This window comes from Molossus molossus, unplaced genomic scaffold, assembly GCF_014108415.1.
Source record: "Molossus molossus isolate mMolMol1 unplaced genomic scaffold, mMolMol1.p scaffold_m16_p_5, whole genome shotgun sequence".
NCBI classification, from domain to species: Eukaryota; Metazoa; Chordata; class Mammalia; order Chiroptera; family Molossidae; genus Molossus; species Molossus molossus.
In genome coordinates, this window is record NW_023425388.1 from 61,345,840 (window position 1) to 61,365,515 (window position 19,676).

General features: G+C 51.2%; 1 protein-coding gene across 1 annotated transcript in view; it reads left to right on the top strand.

Annotated features, from left to right (window-relative positions):
* The window catches only part of SLC12A8 (solute carrier family 12 member 8), a 133,961-nt gene that overhangs the window by 64,914 nt on the left and 49,371 nt on the right, over positions 1 to 19,676 (top strand). The window contains exon 6 of the mRNA XM_036243201.1: positions 16,702 to 16,815. Coding sequence (XP_036099094.1) covers positions 16,702 to 16,815 — 114 coding nt within the window. The remainder of the gene's footprint in view (positions 1 to 16,701; positions 16,816 to 19,676) is intronic.

A 19,676-nucleotide genomic window follows, 5' to 3' on the forward strand; every position in this document is an offset into this window, starting at 1 on the left:
AGAACTGGAGCCCTGGAGTCTGACCTTAGGGTCCAGGCGCCTCTCCTTTGCCAGGCTCACACGGCTCCTAGCTGCTGAGTGATGGAACAAGCAGTACATAGGGTGCGATACTTTAAATGTGTTATTGAGAAGTTGCTAAATAGTCAAGTGAAAGGAACTATAGTCAGTGTTTTGCAGGGGGAGATACCACACCAGGGTCCTCTCTCAACCACTGTTTGTGGGACTCTGGGCCAGGACCCTAACATCTGTAAGTCTCTGTAGCCTCATAATACAACTTGATCTTAGATTCATCGTCCGCTAGAAGCCAGTGGGCTGTGGTCCCTTCTTCAGCTCACCCCCACCCACTGGTGTGCGGAACAGGTGTCGTGGAAGGACCCTGGCCAAGAGCAGCTGACGCTGCCAGTGACCGGGCGAGGGCGCTCTTACCTACGTTCCCTCACCTGTCACACAGAGACTTCGCCCAGCACCCAGGCTGGTTCTTGGAGTCAGAGCCATCTCCAGCTGGGCCGGAACACGGCGTGGCAGCGCCTGCTGGGCTTCGCGCGTCTCGGGCCTGCCAGTGCGCCACGCCGGCCGCCGGTGAATAAGCAACAGACCATGCCGACAGGGAGAGAGGAGAGTCTCCATCCGGGCCATTCTTCCATGTCTCTGAAAACAACAAACAAAGCATCAGAAATCGCAGAAGTGCTGCTGGGAGCTAAGAAAGAGTTTGGTAGGCAGCCTCCGAAAACCCTCCCTACAGAGCTGAGTAGGAATATGGAGGTCATTGTTTTAGGCTGAGCGCCTCCAGGACGGGAATCACATTTTACTGCCTTTTATTTATTTATTTTATTTATTCATTTGATTTGATTTCAGAGTGAGAGAGAGAGAAACATCGATGAGGGAGAACATCGATTGGCCGCCTCCTACATGCCCCCCACTGGGGATCGGGCCCACAACCTGGGCATGTGCCCTGACCAGGAATCGAGCCGGCGACCTCTTGGTGCATGGGCCAACGCTCAACCACTGAGCCACACCAGCTGGGCCATTTTACTGGCTTTTAATCCAGCATCGTAGAAGGAGCCTGGTGCAGGGCTGGCCCTCAGTTACACTTGGCTGAGTGACTGCCTGAGGAAGGAGTCTGAGTAGATCGGGCCGCAGTCAGTCCTAGAAAACAGGAGTCAGAGCAGCTGTGCAAATGAGATGCACAGTTGTAGGACAATGACGCCGATGAAACATTGTCGCAGCACATCTCCAAGGAAATGACCTGACTGGTGGGCTGGAAGGAGCACCTGCTGGAGGCTGGCCTCGCTGCACCCCTCTTCCAGGCTCACTTTCCATCTGCGTCCACATCCGTCCACCCACGCAGTCAGCAGTTATGGAAGCCTCTGGGTGGGTGGGGCCAGGCTCCAGGATACAGTGGAGAATGAAACACACCTGGTCCCTGTCTGTCTTTATGAAATATGGGGAGGATTAGGGAAGGTCATTGCTAATGACAATATGTGCTTTTCTTAAAAAAATTGAATTTGTTGGGGTGATATTGGTTAATCAAATTATACAGGTTTCAGGTATAAATTCCACATCATCTGTGTGTGTTCACCACCCCAAGTCAAGTCTCCTTCCATCACCATTTATCCTCCCTTTACCTTCTTCGACCTCCCTCCCCCCATCCTCCTTCCCTCTGGCAATCACCAGGGTTGTCTTCGTTCATGAGATTTTTCTTTTTTTTTCTTTCTTAATCCCTTCACCCTTCTCACCCAGCGCCTAACCCCTCCCCTCTGACAGCTGTCAATCTGTTCTCTGCATCCATGAATCTGCCTCCACAAAATATGTGCTTTTTCGTTAGTGTTGCCAGGTTCCTTACTAACTGTGTGGCTATAGGCAGGTCACTAAAACCCTCTGAGTTCTGAGTTCGTTCATCTGCAAAATGCAAATAGACACCTCCCTGGAAGGGCATTTTTAAGGATTAGAAATAATATTATATGTCATAGTGGCTATTTTTTCTTTTAGTTTATATGTCTATATTGTGTGTGGGAGAGTTCTCTCCAACCACCCCCCCGCCCCTGCCCCTAGCTGCCTTCCACAAAAAGAACACTTAAGGAATCTCATAAAGAATAACTTTTTGTTTTATTATTTTGATGAGGATTTCTTTTGTTAAACTTCCTTCCACTCCCCTTAAACTGGCAGAAACCAAACTGTTAGATTTTTCAAAGGTATAACACTATCCCGATAGCAAGAAAACAAAAATATTCAAAAGTAAATAAAACAATACATTTCAAATGGTAAAGCTGTAGTTACTGTCCAAATGAACAGTGTTTTCAACGTAAACATGCCACATGTGATCACTGTATAAGTTGCTATGGGTGGCACATGCTGCAGCTCCTAAAGGCATAAGGATATTTGGTTATGGCCTGAAACAAACCGATCAGAGGAACCATACGTAGCCTGCATTCTGTTTTCCCTCCGATTTCTAAAATCACAGGAAAATTACTTTTTGCTTTCTTGCGCTGCATGGACTCAGGTGGAAGCCGCCTTTCTGAGCACTTCTCCCCTAAAATCACTTGGCAGCCCCCAGTTCCCGCTGTGAACGAGGGTGCTCAGAGGGGCTGGGGGGGCCCTGGCGGACTGGACTCCAGTCCAGGCCAGCACCCCCTCACTCCGTGCCCTCGGGCAAATCACTTATCTGCGCTTCAGTTTCTCATCTGGAAAATAGAAAATAATGGCACCTGCCTCATGGATTGTTTCAAAATTATATGAGGCAATAAACCTTACTTCCTTAGTTCTAAGACACTATCAGTTTTAAGACGCACAAGATTTTGGGGTGGAAAAAAACCATGATGTTGCCTGTGAGACAGCCAAGTTTCCGGAAATCAAAATGTAAAAAATAATTATACTCAGATTGAGGAAGTGCCATAAATAGAGTGCTTTGCCATCAGGGGGATTCTAGGCCAACGTAAGGCAGTCTCGTTACTGTGCGCGCTCTCTGGTGGAGAGGCTCCACCGGTGTCCAGATGTCCCTGTCGCTCCCCCTGCTGCAGCCTGGAGTGGGGCTGCCTTTTCAGCTTTTCCCCTGATGCCCCCACCCCTCCCCAGGCAGATGCCAAGGCAGAGTGGATCAGCTTGGGAACATCGTGGTTTGCTTTTTGTGTGGAAATGCCACCTTAGGGAATATCAGAAAATACTTCCGAAATCTCTTCTGAACCAAGCGGTGGCTTCCCTCTTCTGTGACTTTCTTCTGTACCTGACCTAGTGCCTTCCACTAGTTTCATGTCACTGCACAGCCAGCAAATGCTAATATTTACCGAGTGCTCCGGGGTAAGGGAGGTGCTGTCAGGCCAAGAGGCCAAGCCTTTCCCATCTGGAGCCCATTCGGGGCGTTCCAGCGTGGCCTCACCTCTTCTCTCGTTTCTGGAAACACAGAGCAGGAGGAGGAGGAAGAAGAAGAAGAGAGAAAAGAACAACACTCTGGGAATGGTCACTGCTTTTTGCTGGAGAATTTGAAGGACATTTTAGTTTTTTCTTTTTTTTATTAATTAATTTTTGTTACAGATGTTTCTCCCTTTTCCCCCACTGATCCCCCCTCCTCCTCCCTCCCCGCCCTGTCCCCAGCTTTGTTGTCCATGTCCATTGTTCATGCATACATGCATATAAATTCTGTGGTTTATCTCTCCCCCACCACACCCTCTTCTGGGGATTGTCAGTCTGTACCTTACTTCCACATCTCTGGGACTACCCCATTCCTCAGACTGTTATGTTCATTATATTCCACAAATAAGCGAGATCATATGATACTTGTCTTTCTCTGTTTGGCTTGTTTCACTTAGGATGATACTTTCCAGGTCCCTCCATGTCGTCTCAAAGGATAAGAGATCTTTCTTTCTTACAGCTGCGTAGTACTCCATTGTGTATATGTACCACTGCTTTTTATCCATTTGTCTACTGATGGACACTTGGGCTGTTTCCAGATCTTAGCTATTGTAAATACATTTTAGTTTTTTCAAAGCATTTTTTTACAATAATGGTCTGTTGTCTTATCAACATATCCTTGGGCCTGTGGGTATTGTGAACAGACAAGTTTCCCCCATGGTTCTGACACACAGACAGGTATCCCGTGTCAGCTTTATACATGTTCCCAGTAGCCTGAAGTGTGGGGATTTACAAGTAAGAAGTTTGCCAGGTGATTCTTTACATGCCACCAGATCTAGGAACCACAGCTTTAAAGGCCCTTGGAGGGTTTCACCCGGCACTATACCTGTTAGTCCTACATTGCTCATTGACCTTGTCTAAAGGTGGCCTTCCTGATGCAGTGGTCCAAACCTCGTCACAGAGTACTGGTGCGTAGTTGCCTCGTCCTGCCCCATGTGTGAGGAGGACTTGCAGTGAGCAGGGAACCCGCTGATGGCTGGGCCAGAAGCTCAGCTCCCAGGCTGCAGTGTTCTGTGAGCGCAGTGTGTCCAGGGGTGGGTCTAGGGACTGTCTGCATCAGAATCACCTAGAAGCTCGTGAGAAAAACTGTGAATCCGACTCTCGAATGCTGGACTAGCAATCTGCATCTTAAACCAACACACTGGTAATTCTTTCACATTCAGATTTGGGAACTGCTGCATATGTGTTACTTAATAATCTCATTGATCTGTAAAGGGTTAATTTTAAGGTAAGCACACTGTGACCTGGGTCAAAGGCAGACCTTTTACTGCAGAAGAACCATTCAGACACACAGCTGGTCCCTGGGGGTAACCAGTTTTCTTCTAGTACCCCTACCGGGGTAGTAACTAGGGAAGGGTGTTTAGGCCCAAAGACCTATCAATGAAGCTGATGGTAAGATTAAAAGTTTGACACAATGGCTTGAATACATGTAAGACTCAACACGTCCCGCCCTTGTCTTAGTATATAATCTGGCATTTGGGGTGTTTTTGCTTTGGCCATTATGGGTCTCCCATCAGAATGGAGCTTCTAGAATAAGTAATATTTAATCTAGGATTCATGAGCTCCTGAAATTACATGCAAAAATTTATGTTAATAAGTATATTTTTCTAGGAGAGGGTCCAGAACAGCCAGGTTCTCAAAGGCATATTTGACCGCAAAAGGAGAAAGATTAAGGATTTGGACAGAAAGATTTTTTTAAAGCTATGTTTTTATTTATTTTTTAGACAGAGAGAGGAAGGAAGAGAGAGATAGACACATCCATGTGAGAAACATCCATTGGCTGCCTCCTGCCCGCCCCCTACTGGGGATCAAGCCCACAACCCAGGCATGTGTCCTGACAGGGAATCGAACCAGGACCTCTCAGTCCATGGAAGGACGTTCAATCCACTGAGCCACACCAGCCAGGCTGGACAGAAGGATTTTTAAAGTTTAGAGTGGCGAAGGACTGTGAACACAGACTCATATCCTGGTAAGGATTTCTGAACTTCCTCTAGCTTAGCCAACTACAAATCGTGATCTCCAATATGCCTCAAGACATATGTGGTTTCTCTTTTTTTCTCTTCCTACCTCATCCTTTCTTCCTTTAGGTGTGTCTTTCTCTTTTTCCTCCCCAATCTTTCTCTCTCTTTTTGAACTCTCTGCCCCACCTCCCCACCCGTCTCCTCTCCCATCCTCTCCCTATTGACCTAAATAGGAAGCAAATCAGCCCTGGCCCAGGTTTGGCTCAGCGGTTAGAGCGTCGGCCCACGGGACGGAGAGTCCCCGGTTTGGTTCCCGCTAAGGGCACGTACCATGGTTGCAGTTTGTCCCCGGCCCTGGTTGGGGTTGTGTGGGTGGCAACCAGTCGATGTGTCTCTCTCACATTGATGTTTCTCTCTCTCTCTTCCTCCCTCCATCCCTCTGGCTCCATCTGAAGATAAATGCAAAAATGTCCTCGGGTGAGGATTAAAAAAAAGGGGGCGGGGAGCAAATCACACCCTTGTATGTGTTCTACCTATGGGATAGCATTTTATATTGGTGGTTCTTGTTTTTAAAACTAAATGAGTCGACTATTGCATATTTCCCTGGGAGAGGGAGAAAATACTGTGGGAACCCCGAACCCCTGGCTTTTTAGATTCGGCCCTGGATAGAAGGTTTTCTGTGCGTGGCGGGCAGGAGCAGGCCGCCTCGGGCCTTCCTCTGGTTCTGAGTTGGACTCTGATGAAGAAAGAATGGCCAGAATCCTCGGCTCCGGCTCCAAGGCCCTCCCGCTATCTCCACTGAATGTTTCATGTGCTGGCTTTGGCTGTGGAAAACAGAGAAAGGAACCATTAGGCTGAAGAGGCCGTGGGGACCGGGTCAAGGCTGCAGGAGGAAGCGAGAGCTGACACTGCCCAGCTCTGCCCCTGTGTCCACTCCAGCTCTGTGAGCAGGACGGAGTCTGGCCCTGGGCTCCCTGGCCAGCGTTCTGGGGATGGATGCCTGAAGCATGAAGTCACCTCACCAGCTTGGGAGGGCCCTTCCACACTGCTGGGCCTCGCCTGCCTCAGCCCTGAGCAGCTGGGAGTTTCCAAGGACATGGAGGGTGACACCCTGAGGGATGGGCTCCCGTATCCTGCCCATGCCCCCAGCTCCTCTTCCTGCACGTAGAAGGTGTCCCCTGGCTGTGGGCAGTGAGCAGAGTCCCTCTGTGTGGCCGTGAAGGGGCAAATGATGGCACTTCCTGGCTGAAGCATTTTGGGGGCACCTACTGGTCTGTGAGGGACACAAAGTCAGGGAGCCGTGCCCTCGAGTCACGGACCTGTGGGTCGGGAACGAGGCAGCCATCTGCAGACCAGAGAACCAGAGACACAAGCGCAGGCTGCTGGTGGGAGCAGAGAGGACTGTGCAGGCTGGGCTGTGAGCTGAGAGCCGGATGCTGGGAGGGCCGTGTGGCGTCTGCCACTGGAGCAGTCGGCAGGAGAGGGCTGCCTCCTGGGGGCTGGGAGGAGATGAGGCCCCAAACCATACCCTGCAGAGGTAGTTAATGAGGTCTGGGGCGGGCCTCCCCTTCCTTTTCTCCCCTCTCCCCTCACTGCAGGGCCCAGATGGGGTCAGTCTAGGGGGCCCTGAGCCTGCAGTAAACCTATCACCATTCAACTTACCCGTCACTCCAGGCCCGGACTTTAATGCTCACTGAGGCCGGGCCACAGAAGTTCATCTTCAGAGACGTGTTCTGAAGACATAGTAAGCCCTCTGCGCAGGCCTGGCCCGACCCCAGCACACAGGCACCCCCAGCCCGAGAGCACCCCTCGGGGGAAACTGCATTTGCCGGTGTACTCCTGGGCCCCATGGAGAGGCAAGTGGCTGTAACTGCTGGCCCACCGAGAAAGGTGGCACCATCTCTACCGCGGGTGTCGGAACCATGGCGTTGAGTCAGGCCTCTGGGTTCCAATCCCAGCTCAGCTATAATTTATCACTTGGACTGGGTCAATTTTTTAGCCTTTCTGACTGCTGTCTTCATGTCTGAAAAGTAGGTAACAATGCCTACCTTGCTGGGTTGTCAAAGCATAAACTAAGGTATCATAGATAAGAGGCCCAGTGCCATAGCTGGCTGGAACAATGGGTGCTCAATAAATAGTTATTATTGTTATAGGTGTTTATCCTGGAAAAATAGGTCCGTGGAGGCCCCTGGGTTTACTCCAAGAAAGTACTTTGGAAGCTTAAGATCTGGGGATGTTATTAAAATGAAGATTCCAATTCTTCAGGCAGCAGTGGTGGGGAGGGGAGAGCTGAGATTCTCATCTCCAAGGCCAAGGCTTTTCTCCAAGACCACACTTTCATAACGAGGTTGGTCCCTGGGCCACATCCGCCAATTCCAGCCTAGCGGAGGGTCACCCTTCCTTCCTTCTCTCTGCTCTCCGCTCTGTACTCCCTGGTCCATTGGTCCCCAGACAGCGTTCTCAGCTCCACTGACAAATGCTGCAGACAACAGGGTAAGCCAGGACTGTGCCGGGCAGGAGGCGCGGTTCCCCTACCCATCGGCACCCCCAGTGACTGCATCCATCTGGAGACGAGGAGGGGATGCAGAGGAGGAGGGAACATGTCCCTGACCTTGAGAAGATCCTAATTGATGGGAGTTCATACAAAAGCACCCTGTTCTCCTTGAGCACTCTGCAGAAAGGCTTGCAAAGGACCACGAAGGCTGAGGAGCCCCCTGTGAAGGGGCACACTGGAATGCACCGGGTCCTGCTCCCCCTCTCAGAGCCAGAGGGCCTGGGGTGCAGAGCAGTGCACCCTGGCAGCCCCCTCCCCCCAGGAAGGTAGAGGCAAAGGGAGAAGCTGTCGGGTCAGGGCGCTGTTGCACCCGCCCAGGCACCCAGGTTAAAGGCTCCTCATTCAAGGGCAGCTCTCATGCAGTGAGCCCTCTGTTACACATTGCTCCCAGGCCTGGGGTCCCTGGGGCCATGAGAGTTTTGAAAGTAGGAACGTGTGTCAAAAGCAAGGTGGGGACAAGAGCGCCCTCCACGCGTTTGCTGAAGTTTTCAGGTGGAGCCGGGCATGGTTGATCATGAGAAACTCTAGTCTGGACTTCCTGACAACTCCGCCTCCAATCCCCCTCCCCCACTCCTGAATAAAACCACATAGGTTCTAGACATCAGCAAAGAAAGCCGTGGTTTCCACCTGAACTCTGAGAACACAGTGCTCTGCCCAAATGCACTTGGGAAGAATTGTGGTCAGATGGTCGCGGTGCCGCTGGGCAGCTGAGAGCTGGAGCTTCCCACCTGAGGAGGCTGCTTTGGGGAGGGTCCGAGTCCACAGCTGGGAGCAGTCAGCACCTGGCTTCGCCCCTCCCTTTTTGATCAGCCATGGCCAGGAAACTCTTTAACTTCTATTTCTACATCTGCAAAGCAGAGAGGAACCCAGGCTGGAAATAAGGATGCAGGGGGTGATCCCTGCAGGCAAGAAATGACCTACTTATTATTTTTTTTTAATCATGGTAAAATATAACAAAATTGCCATTTTAATAATTTTTATTTATTTTTTTATTAAGTTTTTTTTTTATCCTCACCCGAGGACATTTTTCCATTTCTTGATAGAGTGGGAGGGAAAGAGAGGAAGAGAGAGAAACATCGACGTAAAAGGGACACATCGAGTGGCTGCCACCCGCACGACCCAACCAGGGCCAGGAACAAACCGCAACCGAGGTACGTGCCCCTAGTGGGAACCGAACCTGGTTCTCTCTGGACCACAGGCTGACGATCTAACCGCTGAGCCAAACAGGCCAGGGCTAACCATTTTTAAATGTACAATTTAGTGGCATTAATTATACTCACCATGTTGTGCAACCATGACAACTATCTGCTTCTAAAACATTTTCATCACCCCAAACAGAAACTGTATCTATTGAGCAATAACTTCCCATTCCGACCCCCTGGTCTCTGGTACCTCTATTCTATTTTCTGTCTCTGTGAATTTGCCTATGCTAGCTATTTTATGTAAGTGAAATCATACAATATTTGTCCTTTTACTATTTTTTAAATTTAACATAGTGTTTCAAGGGTCATCCATGTTATAGCATGTATAAAAACTTCATTCCTTATTTTTTTAAAAATTTTTTCTTTATTGATTTTAGAAAGAGAGAAAGGGAGAGGAAGAGAGAGATAGAAACATCGATGAGAGAGAACATCGACTGGCTGCCTCCTGCATGCCCCCCACTGGGGATTTGGCCCACAACCAGTTTGGGCATGTACCCTGACTGGCAACCTCTTGGTGCATGGGTGGACGCTCAACCGCAGAGCCACACCAGCTGGACTTTCATTCTTTTTATTAGCCGAATAGTATTCTACTGTATGAATGTACCACATTGTATGGATATATCCATCCATGTGCATGGGTTGTTTCCATTGTTTATTATTAATAATGTTTTATATTTTTTGCATGCCCCCTGGGCCTAAGCAATGGAAACTCAGCTGGAAATAACACAGCACAGTTCCTGCCCCATGTAGCCAGGGAGTGACAACAGATAGGTGAGTGCCATTACAGGGCTGGGGACCCACAGGACCGTTGGATGGGGGCTTGGCCACACTGGGTCTGGGTCTTGCCTGACAAGCTGCTAACTGTGTGGTGTGCGCTTTGCCTTTTTCTGATCTCAGCCTGCCCATCTGTAAAGTGGGTTTGAGGCTAAAGACCCCCGTGGTCTAACATTGTAATGTCCGATGATATCAAATCTTCCTCCATGAGATTCTAAGGAGCCTCTGCTCCATTTCTTTCTTGGGTAGAACTTGGAGTGGGGGAGAGCTGCCCATGGCTGCAGAACTGGGGGGGGTCTGGGAGTTTTCAGTATGGTTCTGGACAGGAGGGTTCCATGACCATGCACCCCCTGCCTAGACAACAGGAGAGGGGGTCAGGCAAGAGTGGGGTAGGGGAGTGACTCACAGGTCAGAACTCGTGGCCACCCTGGGGGCCAGAGCTGTGCAAGGGGCCACCGGTGGGTTAGAGTTATTTTGGGGTGTGGGAGTGTGGGGTTTGAGCAGGATGGGAATTAGGACGCCAGAGGCAGGGACGGCCAGAAGGAATAAGTGGTGGCTGGGAGGAACCCACAGCCAGGGTGGAGACTTCCTGTCAAAACAGCCACTTATCCTGGCGGGAGAGTGCGTTCCTTTCCCCTAGGAGATAAGAAGGCCAGATTTCCCTTTCTCAGGGCTCCTTTGAGCTGAGAGCTGCACTGGGCAGGCCGGCAGGGCCCTGCAGGCTGGGGCGGGGTGGGGCCTCTGGAGCCCCTCAGCAGGGCCTCAGGCCGACCAGCTCAGCTCCTGACTCCCCTCCCGCACTCCCTGCATCCCTGGGTGAGCACTGACCCCGCATGGGAGCCAAGGTTGAATCCCGTCTGTGCTTCAGTTTTCAAACCTGAAAAATGCACCTACGGCATCGGGTTGTGATGAGCCAGGATCCGCCAAGCGCCTGGAACGTGCCGGGCGCCACCCTTGCTCGGCAGATGTGGCAATCAATCACTATTATTACCCCAAGGGTCTTTGTTTCCTGTGCCCAGGTGAGCCCTGAGTTCCTTGATGGGGCATCTGACAGTTCTTTCCTCTGTAGGCCTCTCTAGGCCAAAATCCCTTCTCATCTCAACTTGTTGACCCCAAGGCCACAACAGGAAAAGGTCCTTAAGCATTTAAAATAGAGCACATGTCAGTCAGCAGATGGGCCCGGTCCTTGGATATTAGAAATCATTGTTCATCAGGAAAAGGTCCATCCTCTCTTCCACAGTGAGGAGTCCTTTCCTCAGAAGGACTCCAGGACTGCCTCTCATCCTAGATCGTAGGGTTGGCAGGAACCTCTCTCCTTACTGGAACTAGCAACCACCCCTCCCCAGAGGGCTGCCCTGAGATCACCCCAACTGGGGCCCTTTATCCCCTGAGTTGCCCAGCTCTAGGGCCTTTCCTGCTGCCCGCCAGCCAGCCAGTTGTCCTGAAGGGTGGAGGCCTTCCCCAGGGGCCCGGAGGCTCCAGGCTGCTCCTCCCTGCGCCCTCTGGGCGGGCCCAGCCCCACTTCTGACTTCCCTTCTGGCCACTGCTGGAACGCCCAGCCCTCCCTCTGTGTATTTTCTCTCTGGGTGGGGGCCTGGGAGCTGGAAACCCTGCTCACATCCTCTCCCCACCCTCCCTTTGGAGGACCAAACTCAGTAGGGCTGAAGCCAGAGAGGAGACTGTGGTCTGGGGCAGGCTCCTAGCTCACTGCCCAGAACTCCTGCAGGGAAGGAAAGCTGTGCCGTGGGCAGGGGCCTTGGGGGCCTCTTCCAAACCTACCACATTTCCCTTCTGTCTCCCCAGTCCCTGGTCAATACAGTCCAAATCAATACAGCCCAGTTGAGTTCAATTTTAAAACATTTTATGGAGCACCTAGAATGGACCAGGATTATGACCCAGTTCAAGGAAAGGCCAGCCTGGGACGTGGTACTGTGTGGACTCCAGCTCAACCCTAAGCCAGGGTTACTGTTCCACTGGCAGTTCTCCAGGCCTTTGAGTGGCCGACTTCCGTTTCTGAACTCCATTTTTCTCGGTTGTAAAAACGGGCCAATGAATGAGATGGGGCCCCGGACACGCCCTGCTTCCCCCATGCACTAATCTCTTTGTCAGGCTGTCTCAGACTCTTTGCCTTCTGCCTCAAGCTGCAGATCTCTGTCTCATCAGCCCAGGTCCCAGAGTGGTCAACGTATAAGGGACACTGGGCAGACCATCCTGGGTTCTAGTCCAGCTCTTCCATGGAGTCGGACCCTAGCAGGAGCTTTGTCTACAGCACAAAGCTTGACCCTTGGAAAAGGCACCCACTTTGTGTTTTCCTTAGGGCATAGCTACTGTACTTCCTCTTCCTTTGGGCATCCTCAGCTTGCTCTGTGGCCATCTCTTGCCTCCTAGAGCCCCTCCCATCCCCCCACCAGGTGTTGTTTGGGGAGGGGGTGTGTCCCTTCCCAGAACCTCAGCCTCTCCTTTCCTTTTCCTTGCCGAGTTGCTGCTCTTCCTGTGATCTCCCAGGCCCAGCCTGCCCTTTGGGTCTGGGTCATGGGCCCCTCCCTGCCTTCCTCTCTCCCGGGCCCTTCCTCCACTCTTTCTATTCCTGGTTGGACCAGCCTCTCTCATTGTCCCTTCCCGGGAAAGGGCTATCTTGCTGGTGGAGGGGTCGGGGATGGGAGCCAAGAAGAAAGCCATTGCGGAAGCCCTCCTCCCCTCCTGGGGCCCAAGGCTCACAGCAGGGTGGCGGCTGGAGTGCCAGTGTCATTTTTAGAATCTCAATTTCTAATTTAGTCAGTGGCTGCAATCTGACATCCACATGTGGGGCTGATGACTTCCCAACTGCCTCTTCTAATTTCAGCAGACCCCGGGGGCAGGGGGGCAGGGGTGCGGGGAAGCACAGGTGCCACATAGAGCGTGCTAGTAGCCACCTTACCAGAGGTTTGGGGCCCGGCCCAGCCCGGAGAGAGCTGTGCTTTGTCAGTACTTGGGACCAAGGCTGATGGCCTTTGGCCAAGGCAAGGTGGATGGGATGCCATGAGCACCCCTTTGCACAGACAGTGGACTCGAAGAACCACGGTTCACTAGTGGCATTCCAAGAAGCTGTGACACATGACTTCTGGGGTCCCAGCCTTTCTGCGGACAGACCTGCGAGCACCCTCCCTCTGCCTGTCCTCGCCTGGATTTTGTTGTGATTTGTTTTCTTTGTTCTTTCTAAAAGCACATGGCTCAAATGGGACCAATGTACTTTTTCTATGGCTATAGAAACAGATGGTCAGGTCAAACCCAATACATTCACACACAGCAGCTGCACACATTGGACACCCCAGGCCTTTCAGACTTGGAAGATGTCGAGGGGACCTCAGCCCAACTCCCCTGTTTTATAGAAGAGGAGCTGAAAGGCTTACAAAGGCAAAGGAGCAATTTTTAGAAATTTCCGGGGAAACAACTCTGGGATGAATTACAGAGACATGGTATGGTTGGTGGAAAACTTTGAATTCAGACAGACCAGGGTCCAGGCTGGGCTCTGCCTCCGCCCAGCTGTGCAAGCCCCAGCTACCCACACCCCTCAGCTGGCGGCATTCCACAGGTGGGCCTCCGCCTGCCCCACAGCTGGAGAGAGAGTGGTCTCTGGGGGAGTGTCTCATGGGGTTGAAGGAAGCCTGTGCTGTACACGTGTCTCTGGGAGGGAGGGCAGGGCCTGGGCCTGGCCTCCTGCAGGAGCTACAGTGGCTGTGAGACAGGCAGGTCTGGCTGTGTGACCTTGGACAAGATTCTGTGCTCTCTCTGCCCTGAATGCTAGTTTGAAGCATGGCTGCAGGACTTACTCAGAGCCTTGCTCAGAGGCTGCAGGCTGTGCTCCATGTAGGTAGGCTGGGACCGTGGTGTTCCAGCGTGCACGTGCTCGCGCTCTCTCTCTCCCTCTCTCTCCCTCTCTCTCTCGCTCATGTGTTCTTCCGTTTTTTGTTGTTTTTTTTTAATCCTCACCCGAGGATATTTTTCCATTTTTTGTTCAGATAGAGCGGGAGGGAGAGAGAGGAAGAGAGAGAGAGAGAGAAACATCGATGTGAAGGAACACATCGAGTGGCTGCCACCCGCACGACCAACCAGGGCCGGGGACAAACTGCAACCGAGGTACGTGCCCTTAGCGGGAGCCGAAGCCGGGTCTCTCTGTACCGCAGGCTGACGCTCCAACCGCTGAGCCAGACCAGCCAGGGCTGTTCTTTCCTTTTTTGATCTTTATTTTATTTGCCTTGTTTTACTTATCTTTTTCTCATAAACCACTGAAACATTTTGAGAAGCAGGGGAGGATAGATGGAAAGGAAAAAAAAGATATTTGTTTATAGAAAAGCTGTCTGGAGAAAGTAGGCTTTCAATTATAGGATGTTTGTTTGTTTTTCTAAAAGATATTATATTTTGATGATAAGTCAATTATACTCATTAAAGACAATGTGGAAACTGTGTAGACATAAAAAATAACAAACAATAATAACAATAATTTTTTAAAAATTGCCCCTCATTGCATTATGCAGACAGCCACGGTTAGGATTTCGGTATGTTTGCTTCTAGTCTTTCCTTATGCGTATAAATTGAAACTCTTTTGGGTATTTATACTATAAATGGTATCCAGTTTTCTTACTTAACATATGTATAACATGGATGGTTTTCTATGGTACTAAAAACCCATTTGAAATACTTCAGCCCCCATAGTTAGACATTTAGACCCATTTCACACGGTTTTTACATTATTATAAATAAAGCATTGCCAAGAAGCTTTGCCCATAAAGTTCTTTTCAAAGTTAAGCTTATGCCCTGGAGAGCGGTCAGCACTGGACCTGGGAGGAGCAGGCTGGGTCGGAGGGTCAGTGGTGTGAATGGGGAGGGTGCGGTGCCCTCTGCCCTGCAGAGGGGGGCTGCCCAGGCCTCCTCCCCGCCCCCCACCCCGGGAGCCAGTGACTCACCCTCTCATCTGTGGGTCTCTGGTGGGACAAACGGAGAGGAAAGGCCTCCCAGTGACTCATCTATGGGGCCCGAAATCCCTTTGACCCTCAGGCTGACCAGGGCAAAACCCTTCAGGCCTAGGGACCAAATACCTGCCTCCGTCAGGGCCCCCTCGGGGTGGCGGAGATGCGCGGAGCCGGGCGAAGTGTCTGCGTCCCACGCGGCCTGCCCAGCGCGCAGCCCCGCTCACGTGTGCTCGCAGACCTTGCGTGTTCCAGCTGGGCTGAGCTCTGTTCCAAGGCAGAAGGGCTAGCTGTGGGGTCAGCCAGAGGATACACTCAAGTTAACTTAGCTAGTCCCGCTTTTCTGTTAATGAGGGGAAGACCAGCGGCGAAGATGCCAAGCCACTCGGCAATGCTGCACGGTTCCTGGGACTAAAAGACCCAGGGCAAACTCCGTGCTCAGAAAGGAGAGCAGTCGGTGACTTTAAGTCCCGACCGGACTCCCAAGGGTCCCTTGTGCTTCACCGAGCTTTCTTTCTTTCTTTCTTTCTGAAAATAGTTTTCCTATGAAGCTATGAATCTTGGAAGCCGCAGGAGCGCTGGCGATCTCGCTCCTTTGCGGGTGGATGCGCAGGGCGAAGCCAAGTCCCGAGGCAGGAGGACAGGCAGGAGCGGCCGCTGCCCCCGCCCCAGGGCGCCCCTCCTCCGTGATTGCAGGGAGGGGGCAGGATTGGCTTCTCTTGGACTGTAGTTAACAGGAACAAACCAGCTCATGCTCAGAGGTGCGCTTCAAAAGCACAGCTGGACAGCCTGGGTGTTCCTGCGCCCAAGAAGGCTTCGCCTGTGCGCGGAATTCCACAGCGCCCTGACACCTCCGTAGATGCTATTCAAAGTGACCTCCTTTGACAAAGAAGCAAAGTACCTGTAGGATTAAAACCATTTGAAAATTTTCATTCAAGTCAATGTGCAAAATGTTTAAAATTCTTTAAAGAAATCAGATCTGAGGTGTCCCCTGTATAAAGTAGTCTGTGAACAAGTCAAATGGAAAGCAAGGAAGCGGGATGCAGCCAGATCTGAGGGAAAGGGTCTTTTCAGGGTGACCCATATTTGCAGCCCACCTGCGGTGTCCCAGGCACAGTGCTTGACTCTGGGGACAGAGATGTATTAGGCTGGACTTCTTGTCCCGAGGAGTCTAGTTGGGGAAAGACCTAATGTGGCTGGTGGTGGTGCCAGTCACACTCAGGAGGAGCAATTGATTCCGATGAGGGAGTTCCTGTAAAGCCCAAAGCGGGCAACATTTGAGATGGGCTTGAAGGGCGAGCACAACAGTGATGCTCAGAGATGTGTGAGAAGGGCCTGGGAGGCGGGGACACGGAGATGGGTATTCATGGTGTTCTGGGATGACACAGGCATCTCTGTGACTGTTGGGGACAGGAAAAGGCATAGGATCAATAGGAAACGCTGGGATGTTGCCAGGCTGTGGAGGGCTTTGACATTCATCTCCAGGGGTTTGGACTTTATTCTGTAGCTAATGGGGACCCCTGGGAAGGTTTCTGAGCAGGAAGGTAACTTAATTTTTTAAATGAAAAGCAAACACACGAATGTGTGCTCATTGAAAGATTTCAGGTATACTGAAGCCTATAAACAATAAAATGGAAATCCTCTGCTGTTCCCAGAGGTAACTGCTGTTCCCCTTCGTGTGATTTTGTCTACCTGTAGCTACAGGCCCAGACACACAGGCAAGCCTAGACGTGGGAAGGAAGATGGTTCTGCCAGACCTTCTCCTTCTCTCTCCCTCCGAGCAGAGGACTGTAATCTAGGGAAGCCTGTGCTGTACATCTTACCATTTGGCTCATTTTGCTCCCCTGTGTATATTTCAGAACATGGTTTTATTGGATATTCACCGGAACTGCTGCAGAACAACACTCTGCCCGATTACAGCCCTGGGGAGTCTTTTTTCACTGTTTTTGGGGTGTTCTTCCCAGCAGCTACAGGTATTGTAATTTGGATTCTTTTTCATGCTCATGTTGGGGGTATAAATGTTTGGTTCCTAAAATTCAGAATCATGACGGACCTTCCTGTGCTCTTAGAATGTATATCTGACTTTAGAGATGCTCTTAGCTTTGACTAAAAATCTATTACTGTAACCATTTACTCATTCATAATTCTGAAGGCCCCAACATGATTTAATCTTCCTCAACCCCTGTACTTACACATTGACACTCGGGGCCTAGTGAATAGAAGGAGCATGCTTCTCTTAGCGCTGAGCAGGGTGATTCCTCAGCAGAACAAGCTGTCCTCTCTGCCCTGGAATGAGGGAGCACTTGGTCTAGAAGCTCCCCTCTCCCCTGCCCTGACCCCTGCTGCTTCTCCCAGGGGACAGAGGAAAGCTGTAGTCTTTCCTTACCGCACTGGATTGGGGGAGACCAAGATCCCGTGGGCAATGAAGGAATCTCCTTACCCTTCCTCCCCCACGTTCCTAGTCTGCAGTGGCCCATGAGGAGCCTTTCACGTCTGAAGTCCCTGCAGAACTCTTGTCCCATGCTGGGAACCCGGCTGGAAGGCACTACACTAATATCTTGATCAAATCATCCATAGGAAATAACCATCTGCTGGGGACTGGGCTGGTCCCCAGGGCACAGACGCAGAAAGGCATTTCCCTGTTGGTCGGACTGTGTTGGTGCCCTGGAGTGTGGCTGGTCTTCCTCACCTCCGTCCCCTGCCTTCAGATAGGGGGCCATTTCCTTGCTCATTATCCTCTCCCCAAGGAAGACAGGGGTAGAAAAAAGAGGAGAAGTTAACTAGAATGTCAAAAATGTAAAAGACTGTTTATTCCAAACGTTGGCAGGGATGTGGAGAAACTGGAATTCTCACACACTGCTGATGGCAAAGTGAAGCAGTACAGCCATCTGGGGAAAGTGTGATGGTCTCCTGAAATTCAACACACACCCAGCCTGCTTCTCCTGGTAACCTACCGTGGGGAACAGAAGCACGTGTCCGTGCACAGGCTTGTACGTGCAAGTGCAAAGCAGCTGAATCTCTAGGGGTCCAAAGTGGACTATTTATCAACAGGTGGATGGATAAATAAATGATGGTTTGCCATACAATATAAACCACTCATCAGTAAAAACACATGAACTATTGGTACATGCAACAATATAGATGACTCTCAAAATAATTATGCTGTGTGAGAGAAGTCAGACAAGAAGGAGTACCTTTTAAAAAAGATACCATTGTAAAAACGCCACTTATAGAAGATTCTAGAAATTGCAAACGATAGTAGCAGAAATGGGGAGGAGGGAAGCAGGAGGGGCAGGAACAAGGAAATTCGGGGGATGAAAATGATATTCTTGCCTATGATAATGGTTTTGCAGGTGTAGTCGTATGTCAGAACGTTTCAGATCGTTACCCTTTAAACACCGCAGCTTATTGTACGTTAGTTATGCCTCGGTAACTCTGTTACAATAAAAAACGAAAGCAGCTGTAATCTCTTCCTCAGTCCCCCAGTTCTCTCCCTCTGGCAATAGCCCCCCTTTCCTCCTCTTCACAGGCAGACACAGAGCTGTGTCTGCGCCCCGATCTCCGTGTTCCTGCCTCCGGTCCACTCCTCTCTCTCTTCGGAATCCCAAGCCTGTCTCCAGTGAAGTGGATTCTTCCAAAACCATCAGTAACTTCCATGCGACTCAGTTCAAGGGGCATTTTCAATTTGCCAGAGTGTTTGACCTCCCGGGACCATTCCATGTGCTCCTTTTCTCGTGCCTTTCATGGCGCCGTCCCTCCTGTGTGCCGCCTGGCTGACTTGCCTGTACCGGCGCATCCTCTCCTGCCTGCCCATTGAATGTTGGGGTTCTTCAGGCTAGGCCGGGGCCCTCTTCTCTTTTTTCCCTACTGTTTACCTTGGAATCTCGTCCATGTGGGTTGTTCAGTGACCGCCCACAAAGCTGATGACTCCCAGATTTCTACCCCCAGCCCAGACTCCTCTAAGCTTCACATTGTAGTTTCGGTTGCCGAGGACAGAGCTTATCCCCAGGACACCTTCTTTTGGGCATCTCAGACCCAACCCGTTCAGAACCAGACTCACCGCCCCCCCCCCCCCCCGGTTCTTCTCCTCTACGCCTGATCTCAGGGAATGGCAACTCCATCTAGCCTACTGCCTGTGTCAGCAGAGGGGAGTGGTTCATGCTACTTTCTCTACTTCCTACTCTATCCATCCCTCCCACTGGACCACTCTGGCCCAAGCTTCATCTCTCACCTGGATCACTGCAGTGGCCTCTACCTGATGCCCCCGGAGGCGTGGCCCCAGGTACCAGCCTGGAGCCGGACCTCAGTAGTGGCAGAGATCATTTTGTTCCTCAAATCCAAGTGTGCCAGAAATAGTGCATTTCTTTCATTTTTATGAATTGAAAAGAGAGTCAGTCTCTGACCTCAAGCCTTCATCCTTCCAGGATGACTGAAAACTGATGTCAGTCATTGATCATACCTCCGCCTTGCCCTGACATTCGGTTCCAGGGTCTTGGGGTCTTACCAAGTACCAAGGCATGCTGGGGGCGCTGGCTCCTCGGCATCTGTAGACAGAGCCAGGCCTTTCCAGCCTGCACGTCCCTTCGGGTGTGTGCTCTCTGCTGCTGCTGGGCCACTTTGGGGCCCACAATCTGCTAGGCCTGGCAACCCCTGCTTACAGGCTAGGCATCTCCCAGACCTTTATTCCTGAGATCTTGCTTGAACCCCACCAGTGTTGCCAGGGAGTGGGCCCCAGGTCCTCACTGCTCCAGATCCTATGGGTGTCTCCCTCCCGGCCCCCAGCTCCAGGGCAGTCTTCTGTCCTAACACTGGGAACTCCCTGTGCAGGGCCCGC